This window comes from Ammodytes marinus (genome assembly GCF_949987685.1).
Source record: "Ammodytes marinus genome assembly, chromosome: 16".
NCBI lineage: Eukaryota > Metazoa > Chordata > Actinopteri > Uranoscopiformes > Ammodytidae > Ammodytes > Ammodytes marinus.
Genome location: NC_137220.1, coordinates 27,661,479 through 27,675,789, shown reverse-complemented (window position 1 = coordinate 27,675,789; position 14,311 = coordinate 27,661,479). Strand labels below are relative to the sequence as shown.

Below are 14,311 nucleotides of genomic sequence, written 5' to 3'. Positions count from 1 at the left end.
CACTAATCAAATAGAGCCACGCAATTACAATCATTATTTGCAAAGTAGTATTTCCCTTTCCCAAAGCCAGTTCTGCAGCTAGTCAACCCCTTTACCAGTCTGATCTGTGATTGGACATGACGTTAACAGGCTATTTTTAGTCAAATGTGAAAATATAAGAGGATACTCAGCTGATATTAGTGTGACAGGGTTGGCACACTGGTGTGCGTTAACCTTTATAATCAAAAGCCTGCCTCATACATTCTTAACAAGGATTACATTTCAAAGTGATTCGTATTATTTCCTAATTATGTGGTCAGAATTGGAAAAGAAAGGATAAAAAGATCAAATAAGCCAAAGAAACAGTTTTCACCGTCACATATGTCATACGCAGATACATAACAAATACAATGGTCTTTTATTTGGAACACAAAACTGCAAAAAAAGAAAGAAAGAAAACACAGGAGAAAGTGATATAGCCCCTACATAGCCCATCCAAAACTCCAGAATCTAAGTGGGAAGAGGTTTAAGTGCTAAAGGAATTTGACCCCGAAATATAAAGGCAGATTATTAAATTCCTGTAAAGCAACATATTTAAAATATATTTGCCTATTGCTTCAGTGCTGAAATCCTTTTCAATGAGTACATATCAGTTCTGCACCAACAAAAGGAAGGAAGGTTAATCACACATCAGCTTTCTGTTGCGTTTCGGTTCAGCTGAAGCATTTCATAGTTACTGTTTTCCCTTCTGTGAGTTAAATTACTTCAATATATTGCTTTCAACCTCATGGCAAGGAACCCCTATCTACAAGCGGCCATTATACCATTGAGATGCTCGTAATCTTCCTTGGAACAAACACTCAACTGAAGCCCAAAATGAGAGTTGGTTTTTGAAAATGTTCAGCCGTAAGGCAAAGCCGTCTGTACATCCACACCAGAATGTCCACGGGCATTCTCCAAAAATAAGGTTTGGTGCTGTGAGTTTTCACCTTTGGGGCAGAGGTTGGTCTCTATAAGCAGTCCATGGAGTTATCTGGTTGTAGCCCCATGGGCGGGGCCTTGCCTGGCAAACAGGATGGAGGGAGCATGGAATTTGATGTGGGATCCACATTTTCACAGTCCTCCATGCGCTCGGCACAGCCTTCCCAGTTTATATGGAATCTGGTAACACGAGGGTTTGATGCAAGAATGTTTCTCTGGAGCTGAGAAAGGAAGATGGAAATACATATGAATACTTTGGTATGTGCTCTAATACAAGCAGTTGGCAATAGCTCAACCTTCATTTGGCATCCATCCATGTCGATACAAATTTCAAAGTTATTCATCTAACAATCAAGATTTAATAAAAGCATTACACAAGAACTTTGCAACTGTTATCACTCATTTCAACATGTTCTTTTGCAACTATGAGTAAAAGGTGTAATATTGGTCACATTACAAAATGTCAACTACAAACAAAATTCTTTGTTATTACAGCAAAACTTGCAGTGGCTCATTAATAAAGTTCCTTTCTAAATGAATAACATTGATTACAGGAACATAGTAACATTTCTGCTTCATTGGGTATTTAATCAAGTATTTTGATTGGATTATGAGTCATTTTTGAAGGATCAAACAATCTTAGGACTTTTGTTCCAAAGTGCAGGTTTAGCAGCAATAAAAGCTTTAATTCCTTAATGTATTAGTGCACTGTGCTGCTTGACGACTACCTTCGTTTACGCTATTTTCAAGGTTAAAAAAAAAAACACTCCACCTTTTAAAATCTAAAAGGTGGAGTCAGCTATTCTGGAGAATGCTGGTTCCCAAAATCAGTAAATATCTCCTCACAATCTGTTACCTGTACGTACTGTTTGTGTAATGTGTACAAGAAAAGAATCCAGTGTTTATACATAGCCTAGGCCCCCATAGGGCCCCCTTTGTTTACATACCTGTTTTCAGAGCCTAGGTTGTGTATTAACCAAGCCCCAACCTCAGCGATTTTTACCAGCATCCAATAAGGAAGTGACCACAACTGTAGTAACCCCGGAACTGCCACTGGCGGCTGGATGCAGAAGAAAGCCATTTCTCATTGACTCCAATGTTAAACATGCCGTTTTCACAGCATTATTACACCTATTTCAGGCCTGGATAAAAAAAAACATTGTAGTCTGTATGTTTAGGTCATATCTCCATGACAACACTGAGGGGGGTGAATTTTTTTGGACCACGCTAGTTTTTATTCTTTTGGAAGTTAAAATGTATTGGCGCGATATCTTGAGTGACAGCTCTCCGCCCGTTGTCCCTCACTTTGCCTCGGAGGTATACATCAGCTATCTCCCTCCCACCGACGTGAGGCGGAGTAAAAATCTCACAAAATGGCGACGCGCACAAACCAGGATTATTGGATGCCGTGTGAATAACTGAGGTCAGCCCGGATGCTACATCCATATTATTTACTATCTATGGTATTAACACCAGCACGCACACACAGGACAGACAGGCAGCTGATCATGAGGAGATATTAATTGATTTTGACAAAAAGTGATGTTGACAACAAGCGTCCTCCAGAAGATAACTTGCTGCTCCAACGACCGCCGCAAGTTAATGTGGTGACGTAGGGCCAAGGGAGGGGACTGGTAACCACAGTCACTGAGAGGAAGTTAGCTAAAATGATCCAAGCGCTAACTTCTGCTTTAAGTAGGGCTGCAACTAATGATTATTTTAATAATCGATTCACCGGTCAATTATTTTTTTCGATTAATCGATGAATCGGATAAAAAAAGAAACATTTGTAAATGCCGCATCTCTATTAAAAAACTGAACATTACTTCAAATTCACAGTGCAGACTGCAGTGTCAAAACACCAGGTTATTGCTCCAACGTCCCGGAACTATTAAAAGTAATATTAAATGATAACATTTTTAAAATAAACTTAACTGGGATAACACAAAAAAAACATACAATGTATGATATACACTCACCGGCCACTTTATTAGGTACAACGGTTCATTTTCTTGTTAACACATATAACTAATCAGCCAATCACATGTCAGCAACTCAATGCATTTAGGCATGTAGACCTGGACGTGACACCTTATTGAGGTTGAAACCGAGCAACAGAATTGGGAAGAAAGAGGTTTTAAGTGACTTTGAACATGGCAATGTTGAGGGTGCCAGGAGGGCTGGTATAAGTATTTCAGAAACTGCTGATCTACTGGGATTTTCACTCTAAACCATCTCTAGGGTTTACAGAGAATGATCCGAAAAAGAAAAAATATCCAGTGAGCGGCATTTGTGGGGACGTAAAATGCCTTGTTGAAGTCAGAGGTCAGTGGAGGATGGGCATACTAGTTTGAGATGATAGAAAGGCAACAGTAACTCAAATAACCACTCGTTACAACCAGGGTATGCAGAATACCATCTCTGAACACAAAACACGACCAACCTTGAAGCAGATGGGCTATAGCTACAGAAGACCCCACCGGGTGCCACTCCTGTCAGCTAAAAACAGGAAAATGAGGCTACAATTCTCACAGCATCACCAATATTGGACAAAAGAAGATTGAAAATCTTGCCTGGTCTGATGAGTCTCGATTTCAGTTGCGACATTCAGATGGCAGGTTCAGAATTTGGCCTAAACAACATGAAAGTATGGCTCCATCCTGCCGTGCACCAGCAACCATGCCATGTTCAAAGTCACCTAAACCCCATTTCTTCCCCATTCTGATGCTCGGTTTGACTTCAGTACATTGTCTTGACCACGTCTAAATGCATAAATGCATTAAATTGCTGCCATGTGATTGGCTGATTATCTTTTTGTTTGTATAAGCCATTGAACAGGTGTACCTAATAAAGTGGCCGGTGAGTGTACATGTATACAGTATATAAGGGATGTCCATGGTAAACCGGTCAACCGATAAGATTTTTAACTGGTAAATATTAACTAGGGGTGGGAACTAGTATTTAATATTAGTATTTCCTGCACCACTGCACATGCAAACTACACAAGTGCGAGTTGTTAAAAGTGGCGACAAAAGGGCAGAGAGCGACTTCCGGGTTAGACGATGTAGTGAACAGACGCGCGAGAAGAGGCTCCCGACTAATTTGCATTATTTACCTTCAATACGGTCCCGTTGTTTCACTTTTTGCCTCACAACAAGCCGCCGAATGCGCATTGGAAATGGAATAAATAAGATATGCCATCAAAACGCCGCAAACAACAAGGAATTCAAGCTTACATAACTCGTGCTAATTCGCAACCTGAACAGCTAGCCAAAATGGCGACGAGCGCAGGCTCCGCTACAGAAAACACTCAGCCAGCTACCGAAGTTAACGAGCCCGCTTCGGTTCAACAACTCTCAGCCATGCTTGAAAACCAACGAGCCAGTATGAAGGAGGATATGGCGAAGCTCATACAAACCACGTCACAGTCATTGAAAGCCCCCGTTGACGCGTTGCGAGAGGATGTGAACTCATTTAATAAACGCCTCACCGAAACCGAAACGAGAGTGGGAGAAAACTTTGAAAGGATCACTTTGACCGAAGCAACGGTAAAATCCCTGGAGTCCCAAAACAAACACCTCCTAGACCGAGTAGAAGACCTGGAAAATAGATCGCGCCGATCTAATCTTCGCATTGTGAATATACCGGAGGGCAGCGAGACTGGCAAGGAGCCGAAGCAGTTCATAGCCGACTTTCTGATGGAGGCTCTCGGGGAGATATTCACGTCACCCCCGCCCATCGACCGTGCGCACCGCACCGGCCCGCTACCGGAACGAGGATCCCCAAAGCCGAGGCCTTTCATCGTGTGCTTCCATAACTTCTCTGACAAGGAAAAAACATTAAGGTGGGCAATGAAACACGAACTGAAACACCGCAATGTGACTTTGAGAGTGTACCAAGACATGAGTGCTAACCTGGCCAAAAAGAGAGCTACTTTTAATGGCATTAAGCAGGAGCTGTACAAAAAAGGCATCCGCTTCGGACTGTTACACCCGGCACGTCTGCGCGTCACCTTTGATGGAGAATCGTTCTACTTCGACACCCCCGAAGAAGCGAGGGCCTTCTATGAGCGGCGCGTTGCAGGCTAATTTGGATAAGACAATGTAAGAGCTGAACTGTGTGAGCAGGTGCGCAGAAATGCGCACACACTTCTCATGCCCCGATGCAGATATTGGTAACTGCTATTCACACTAATTGTTAATGAGGCGACTACTCATCTTTACTAATTTGTGGCTCAGATGTAAGCTTTTATGCAGTTGGTTTGTACTTGTTGTGGGAAATTATACACTACATTTAATATAGGATTTGAATAAGTTGGGTGTTTTCTCTCAAAGTAGGAGAAATATAGGAAATGTCTCTCGGGGGACAAGATAAGGGAATCCTGCGGCTAGCCCCTGTTAGGGAGACCAGCATAGGAATGGAACGTGTTAAAGTTGTTCCTTTTTGTTTTGTTTTTGTTCTCTTTAGTTTTTTTTGTTTTTTTCTCAGGGTGTTCAGAGTTTTTTGGGATACACACTACCTCTACCTTTCACAAATAGAATATAACAATAAACCCAGAGTAAAGTAATGTTAAGTGGAGTAATAACAGGAGGAGACACTGCCAGATTTGTCAGTTGGAATGTTAAGGGGCTAAATGGCCCTGTTAAAAGAGCTCGAATTTTTGCTCACCTTAAAAAACTCAAATCTGAAATAATTTTTTTACAGGAGACACATTTAATAATAGAGGATCATCTTAGATTACGAAGACCATGGGTCGGTCAAATATTCCACTCCAATTTCAATAGCAAATCAAGGGGAGTGGCAATTCTTTTCCATAAAAAAGTTCAGTTTACCGCAGCAGATGTTATTTCTGATCCGAATGGCCGCTACATTATAATCTCTGGATCACTTTTTCATACACCAGTGATACTTGTTAATGTATATGCCCCCAATTGGGATGATGAAGATTTTATAAAGAAAATTATATCCAATATTCCTTCTCTAAATTCTTATTACTTGATATTTGGAGGTGATTTAAATTGTCTAATTAACCCCAATCTAGATAGATCCAACCCTGCTTTAATACCTCCATTAAAAATGGCAAGGGCCTTATCAGCCTTTATGGATCAGGTTGGATGCATTGATCCCTGGAGGTTCCAGAACCCCAACAAGAAAACATTTTCTTTCTATTCACATGTACACCATTCATATTCCCGTATAGATTATTTTTTTATAGATAAAACTCTTCTCCCATCAGTGGCTAATACAGAATATTCTGCAATTGTGGAATCAGACCATGCGCCATTAATCCTAGATCTGTCATTTAATCTCTTGCAGAAACCCCGCCCTCTGTGGAGGCTCAACTCTCTCCTGCTAGGTGATAAAAGCTTTTGTGATTTGATTAATAAGGTCATTGATGAGTTTCTCATAAACAACCAGAAAGACAATGTAAGCCCCTCTCTTCTCTGGGAGACTCTCAAAGCTGTCATCAGGGGAGAAATTATAGCTTTTTCTTCCTTACAAAATAAGGTACGCAGAGAAAAACAAGACAAACTTTTAAAATCTATAAGAGAGTTAGACTCACAAAATTCAATGACACCATCACCAGACCTTTCCAAGCAGAGATTGAATTTACAGAAGGAATATGATTTATTGTCAACCGGTAAAGTAGAGAGGCAACTTCTGCGGGCACGTGGACTCAATTATGAAAGTGGTGAGAAGGCGGGAAGATTACTGGCACACCAGCTTAAAGTTAAAGCCAATTCACAGCATATATCCCAAATAAAAAATATCTTAAATCAATTAACAATAATCCCATCTGAAATTAATAATGTCTTTAAAGAATTCTACTCTACTTTATATCAATCTGAAAGTCCACCTAATGATACAGACATGGAAATGTTCTTTGAGGGTATAATTTTTCCTAAAATTGGAAACGATCAAGCCGGGAATCTAGAACAGTCATGGAACATAAGTGAAATAACAAAATCAATCAAAGCCATGCAAAGTGGGAAGACACCTGGGCCAGATGGTTTTCCAATTGAATTCTTTAAGAAATTTTCAGACAAACTATCACCACTTTTGCTTAACATGTTTAATGAGTCATTGGCCCAAGGAACCCTGCCTCAAACTCTTACTATGGCATCAGTTACTCTGCTGTTAAAACCTGGGAAGGACGCAGATGCATGTGGATCTTATCGTCCAATATCTCTTCTAAATGCAGATTATAAAATATTGGCGAAGGCCTTGGCTATGCGGCTGGAAACAGTTATACACCAGATCATCTCCGATGATCAAACTGGTTTTATTACCAATCGCCACTCATTCAGTAATATCCGCCGCCTGCTAAATGTTATTTATTCACCTGCATCTGAAGAGGTTCCAGAGATGGTTATCTCCTTAGATGCGGAGAAAGCATTCGATAGGGTGGAATGGCCATATTTGTTTAGGGTCTTGGAGAACTTTGGTTTTGGTCACCAATTTGTGTCATGGGTTAAACTTTTGTATTCTTCTCCCAAAGCTTCAGTCATTACAAATAGATTACATTCAGAATATTTTAATTTACATAGAGGTACCCGCCAAGGCTGCCCTTTAAGCCCGTTACTTTTTGCTTTGGCGATTGAACCGTTGTCAATTGCTCTTAAAACCTCACCAAACATTAGTGGTATTCTTAGATGGGGCACTGAGCATAAAGCTTCTCTTTATGCTGATGATTTATTGGTTTATATTTCCGACCCAGCTAAATCTGCCCCGGCATTAATAGAAATTCTTAGACAATTTGGGCCATTTTCCGGATATAAATTGAATTTTGCAAAAAGTGAATGTTTCCCTTTAAACAATTTGGCTACTGAAATCCCAGAAATGCAACTGCCATTTCATAAATGTAATTCTGAATTTAAATACCTGGGTATTTATATCACTCGGAAATATGAACATTTGTATGATAGGAACTTTTCTCCATTATTGATTAAGATTAAGGAAGACTTTGACAGATGGAAAACGATATATTTCTCACTAGCAGGCAGGGTTAACGCTATTAAGATGAACATTCTTCCACGCTTTTTGTATTTGTTCCAGTGTCTGCCACTCTTCTTGCCTAAACTCTTTTTTACTACTTTAGATAAGCTCATTACAGGCTTTTTGTGGGGCAATAAACTACCGAGGATAAATAAAGTGATGTTGCAAAGACACCGCACTCAAGGAGGTCTCTCTCTTCCCAATTTTAGATTTTACTACTGGGCTGCAAATATACAGAAAATAATGTACTGGATTAAATTCCCCCAAATTAACTGGTGTCTAATTGAAGCTAATTCGTGCCCCTCTTGCTCCCTTGTATCGTTGGTGACCTCCAGTCTCCCCCTTTCCCCAAGACAATACTCATCCAGCCCTATAGTAATTACAACATTGAAAATCTTATCCCAGTTCCGCAAAAGATTTAACCTCTCTGCTGCGTCTAGTCTAACTCCTGTCCATAATAGTCACCTCTTTCTTCCCTCTAGACTGGATCATGCATTCAATTTATGGCTTAAAAACGGCATTACTAACATTGGTCAATTATATATAGGTGGGGTTTTTGGAAGCTCCGGAGATGTATTTGTGAAATATAATATCCCTCGAAACCATCTGTTCCGTTATTTCCAGGTACGGCAATTTGCCAAATCTCTAAACCCTAGTTTTCCTAACTTACCCCAGGAATCATTATATGAAAGAATCTTGGATTCACCACCAAAGCTTAAAGGTTGTATATCCAGAATATATCAGATTATTAACTCAGCGGCTGAGACTAATATTGTCAAGATTAAGGGAGATTGGGAAAAAGAGTTGGGAGTGAGTTTATCAGAATCATTTTGGAATCAAGCTTTAATCAGAGTGAATAAGAGTTCATCATGCTCACGCTTAAGCATAATACAGTTTAAGGTACTGCATCGCTTACACTACTGTAATTCCAAACTCTCAAAGATTTACCCAAATGTACAAGATAGCTGCAATCGATGTCATAATTCACCTGCAGATCTTACGCACATGTTTTGGTCCTGCCCACAACTGGTAGACTACTGGAATGGCATATTTAAATTCCTTTCTGAATCCTTGAACCTAAACCTTCAACCCAATGCCTCTATGTGTATATTTGGTACAGACTCTGATAAAGATCCAGACTTAAACAATAAACATAAAAATGCTATTGCTTTCTCAACCCTCCTAGCGCGTAGGAGAATTCTGATGGACTGGAAATCACCCCGATCCCCAAGTTGTACTGTGTGGGTGAAGGATCTTATGTTCTTTTTAAAATTAGAAAAAATTAAGTTTTCGCTTCGGGGTCAACCTGACAAATTTGGTTCTACTTGGGGCCCAATTATACAACACTTCGACAAATTGAAAAATCTCTCTGCAGACTTGTAGCTCAGGCCCCTCCCCATCCAGCCTTCTGTCCTTTTTAATTTACTATAATAATCGCTGTTATTATTATTTTTTATTTATTTTATTTTGACTTTATTCTTAAGTTATCTTTTATTATTATTTATTAACTGACATGTCCTCCTGCACTCTAATGCTTTTTTTGTTTTGTTTGTGCTCTGTACTTGGGTCACTGTTTGTCATCTAGGGTAGTGTGTATGTTCGCCATGGGGGGTGGGGGGGAGGGGGGTTTGGGTGTAAAAAAACAAAAATTTCATTCATTTGTATTCTGCAAGTGTTACATGCACATTGTGTGATATACATTGTATTGTTATACTTTTTCATTCAGAATAAAAAACACTATGCTAAAAAAAAAAGGGCAGAGAGCAGCAAACCCATATGACCTGCACTGGCTTTGTGTCTGTTTACGTTTTTGTATGAGAGCTGAATTCCAAGCCATACTTTTTGCACATACTCCCATATTGTGTTCAAAGCTGCATTGATTATTGCACTGGTCATAGAAAGTCATATTTGTGACAAGAAAAGCCTTTTCTCTAATACAATATTAGAGAAGGTAATTCATCTGTTGATTGTATTTAATGATCATCACAAAAGTAGGAAGTGATTAGCAGACTCTGAGTAGCAAACTCAGATGTGTATGTAAATATATTTTTGAAAATCACACATAGGTATGTACGTAAAAAAAAATTGCATTGAGATGCATTGAGAATCGATTTTGAATCGAATCGTTGACCTCGGAATCGAATCGTGAGGTGCCAAGAGACTCCCACCCCTAATATTAACGGTTAAAAAAAATGTAATCATCTTAATTTCTCTCAGATGACAGGAGATCGTTAATTTTTATTGATATTGATACCATTTTCGAGACTCCTTAACGATCCAAGTCTTTATTGATATCACTATTGATACTTTTCTATTATTGTTGAAATAGAACTTGTATTATTGCTTTAATTGCTGATATGATCATAGCTCAAGATAGGACATTAAACAGGTCAGAATTCCATCTTTACTATCTATTTTATATTGCTGGGAAGACAAGTTTTCGCCAAAATCTCAGATTTCTTTTTTTTTGTGTTGCATTTGAACACATCAATCATATTACTGAGCCGGCCTGAACACATCACATTTGACTGTTTGCCACTTTTTTGAAGCTAACTAGCTCTATATCCTTCCGATTTTAACATGGATTTAAAAACTGGATTACTATTTTTAACTGACCGACTCTCCGAGCCCGTCTGCAGCAGCAGCATCTGACAGAGTTTTTTTGGACTAGACGGATACTGAGTTGAAGGAGTTTTTTTTAACCCAAAGACAGCAAAGGTACAACACTTTTATATAGGCCTACAGTCCAGTGTTAGATATGACCAAAATACAAGCTGTGGCCGCTCACACTATAACCTTCCCACACCGCTTCACGTGCGGAAGGCTCGCTGTGGGCGTGCATGAACCTGTCGGTGGCTGGATGTAAACAGTGCAGCGCCTACAAGTGACTTATTAATCGTGCGACTCAACGAATCGATGACCAAATTCGTTGCCAACGCTTTTAGTAATCGATTTTAATGATTCGTTGTTGCAGCCCTAGCTTTAAGTATTATTTTAAACAAGTGCAATAAGCATTAGGGCAGTCACATTGGCAATAGAACTCAAAGCATCTAGGAATCAACAATTACCTGTGTGTAGTCTGGCTTGATGGGTGGATTTTCACGAAGCTCAGGTTCTGTGTATTCATTGTTCACATAGTAGCCAATGCGAATGAACTCTTGGCCGCGGTATGTGCATGTTATCAGCACTACAGTTACACCAACAGCATCGCTTTCAGGAATCAATCCAGTGTTTGGGGCATCGGCCTAGAAGAAAAACACAACAATATTGATTTGCAAAAAAATTAAGCAGCTTTTTGTATAAAGTCCTTACAGGATTGTAAACCAGCTTCTTGTCAAATGGTGATTATGGCACAAGGGTCAGTCAGTCTATTTCAAGCAATTATTTTTCTGTGAGTGGATTATAACATAGTTCATTTAAATGGCAAAATGGACGCCATAATGCATAGATGAGTCACTTGAGATGAATCAATAGGTATACGTATTGCAGTGAAAATCATTTAAAATAAATGTTCAGCATGCTGATTACTTATAGAACCAAATGTCTTCATTTTAGGAATGCACATAACAACTCATTTCCCCAACGTTTAAAGTTACAGTTTTAATTTAGACTAGTCTATTTTTAAAAAACAGTGAGAAAATCAAGCACAATGTAAACTATTTAGGAGCCCTTCAGCCTTAACATTCTTCTAGACAATAACCAAGCTGTTAATGTTAATGCTGTTGTAATGTGCTGCACGCTGTTTATTATTAATATAACGGCCCGTCATCTGACATACATAGGCCTACCAAATGGATTTACGCACATCGATTGCTCAGTCACGTTCTCCAATCCAGAGATCGTTATTTTAAGTATGTCTTTATAAAGTTTCTTTTTAAATGTTACTGTAGGCTACTGTTTGATTATCACCGGACCGCCGAGTGCCGATGTGTGGTGATTTGGGTTCGTCCCCAAAACAACACACAATATAACAGCATTATAACAGCTGACGAAAAAACAAAAAAAAACACGACTGAACGAGAGTCATCACAGTGATCAAGAAAACCTTTTTACTTTGCTTTGTGCTGCTCTCACCATTTTAACTCTCTCTCCCTCTCTTATCAGCCAACACCTGTAGGCCTACACACACACACACACACACACACTTTATTTTCAAGTCCAAGTGGTGGGCAATAAATTACTAACTGACTAATATTTCTGGTGCCGACAAGTGAGTCAGCGGACGCTTAAACGTTTAACCGACTAGTCATGTGCATCTATATTTCATAAATATATTTGTATTCGAGGGCTTTTAACTTGATTTCTCAGTGAATAACAAATTATGGTATTTAAATTCAAACATATTTAAAGTAGTTTTCTTCAATTTCAGATTTGTTTCTTCACTCAAACGGTGTTTCCATTAACCATTTCATAATGCCTGACTGATCTGGCACCAAAAATGGTTTATAAGGTGGTTTATGATCTAAATCTACATTTTGAAGCAGCACTTACAGCCTTCCTAATGTCATCCCGCGCAAGTGCAGGACGTACGGCAAGTCGGTAGTCGGCTCGGGGTGTTGAACAGAGGCTATTGCAGACTAACATACTAAAGTGAGGTATGAAACTCCAGGGCTGAAAATTAGTCCCACTCCGGCCCTGGTAGCCAGTAGCCACTCTCCTTTGGTACAGCATCTCATCCAAATATTATGGCTGAAAAACAACTACTCACTTTTGATGATGTGCGAAAATGGTATCTTTCAAACTGTTTTGTGAACAATTAGGAAGCCACGCACAGAAAGGAAAACTGTCTACAATGCTATTGCAAGAGGATGCAATGATTATTTTTTAAGGGTGTTATAAGAAGTTGTTGTGAAATTGCAATTCCTAGTATATATACTATGTGGATAAAGGATCACAAAGTACTGTTTCAGTTAAGTTTTCCTATAACAAACACACCTGAAACACAAACATATGTCTTCCAGCAGGAACTGGGCCAACCAGGACAGAGTCGAGGACTTGGTCATACTCTTCACTCTCTGCTGAGCCTACGTAGATGATCTTCCATTCCAGGTCTATAAAAGACAAAACAAAGAAACTGAAGTCACGTTTAACTAGAAAAAGGAAAGTTATCAATATACTGCTGAGAGAATTAATCAATTACTTGAACATCAATAATGATCGTCACATTTTCTATTAACCATTGAAAGAGACGTTTAGCATACTAAATAAGGAAAACATGAATGATATTAGTTGAATTCACTCAGTCTGTTGCATTGGCATATTTATATTTTCCACTTATCCAACTTTTACAAGACATCTTAGAGATGAATTCACCATGAGGAAATTGTCCAGTCAAGATGTGTAGAATCACTTTGCCATTAACGTGTTACGTTATGTCACCTTTAACAAATTGGACGACTTTTTGACATATAGAAAACATAGCTAACCTAGCGCTAGCTCTGGGCAATCACCAGTACTGTCTGAACTAGTAGCAGGCTCACTTTCTGGCCTCAAACACACACTAATAACAGCTTTTCAGCGGTGGCACCTACCTTCGGGGAGGTCCTCCATACACTCAAACGTTATTTCAAACTGAAACGGGTTTCGAAATGGACTTGGGTTATCTAGGACAGCAACATTCAAAACCTGTACCTTCGCCATTGCTGCTGAAGCGCTAAAAAAGGGGGCTAACCAAAAACAAACCAGTTTCCCGGGGAACGCTTAAAAGCAACACTACGGCACAAACAGTGAAAAGCGTCTTGTGTATTATCTGCTAAACACCCTTGGTTTGTCCTAAATTAATACTTGTTTAAACGACTAAACCCTCGCTACTCACTTAATGTTCAGAAAAACTAGCTTTAATTAAACTGGAGGATAAATATGCTGTTCTCCCGCCGCTTTCACAGTCCTACCCTACCCAGGCTTCCCCGCGAGCGACAACGGGAAGCGGTGCGCACGTGACAGGCAGAGACCCCGCCTCCATCAACGATGTGTCTCTATCGCCCCCCAGTGGCCCAGCAGGCGAGGCCTTTACTTACAAAACTACAACTGACTGACAGAAAATATTCCACCAAACAAATTTGCCTATTGCAATGTGACAGAAACGTTTAATCTATTAACTCTGAACTCAATGCATATTTTTCAGATATTTTGCTACTTTTGATTAAGATTAAGGCCTACTTATGTCACAATGTAACCTAATGAATTCAAATTAAATGCCACAATACAACTTTTTAGGGAAACAAACAAACACATAGTTGAAAAAAGTACTCTACTGAGTCAAAATGTGGGCTTAAAGCTTTCCGAAGTTGTTTTTGTTTGTAGCAAGATTATATCTTGTCTGTGGCTGTGCATGTGATGTTTCCACACCCTGTGC

The 14,311-nt window shown here is 39.5% G+C and overlaps 1 protein-coding gene across 1 annotated transcript; it reads right to left on the bottom strand.

Moving 5' to 3' along the window:
- Positions 1-387: 387 nt before the first annotated feature.
- Positions 388-13,842, bottom strand: asf1ba (anti-silencing function 1Ba histone chaperone). Its single transcript, XM_080044442.1, has 4 exons — positions 13,488-13,842; positions 12,892-13,007; positions 11,025-11,201; positions 388-1,181 (listed from the first exon to the last, which is right to left on the bottom strand). Exons 1-4 carry the CDS (start codon positions 13,594-13,596, stop codon positions 990-992), a joined length of 594 nt encoding a protein of 197 aa, XP_079900568.1. The 5' UTR covers positions 13,597-13,842; the 3' UTR covers positions 388-989.
- Between the last annotated feature and the right edge of the window lie 469 nt (positions 13,843-14,311).

Excerpts from the sequence above, each read along its gene's own strand:
- asf1ba (XM_080044442.1), bottom strand. The coding sequence starts at position 13,596 with ATGGCGAAGGTACAGGTTTTGAATGTTGCTGTCCTAGATAACCCAAGT. Across the intron at positions 11,202-12,891 it reads GACATATGTTTGTGTTTCAG|GCCGATGCCCCAAACACTGG; the intron begins GTGTGTTTGTTA and ends TTTTTCTTCTAG. Across the intron at positions 1,182-11,024 it reads TCAAGCCAGACTACACACAG|CTCCAGAGAAACATTCTTGC; the intron begins GTAATTGTTGAT and ends TTCCTTTCTCAG.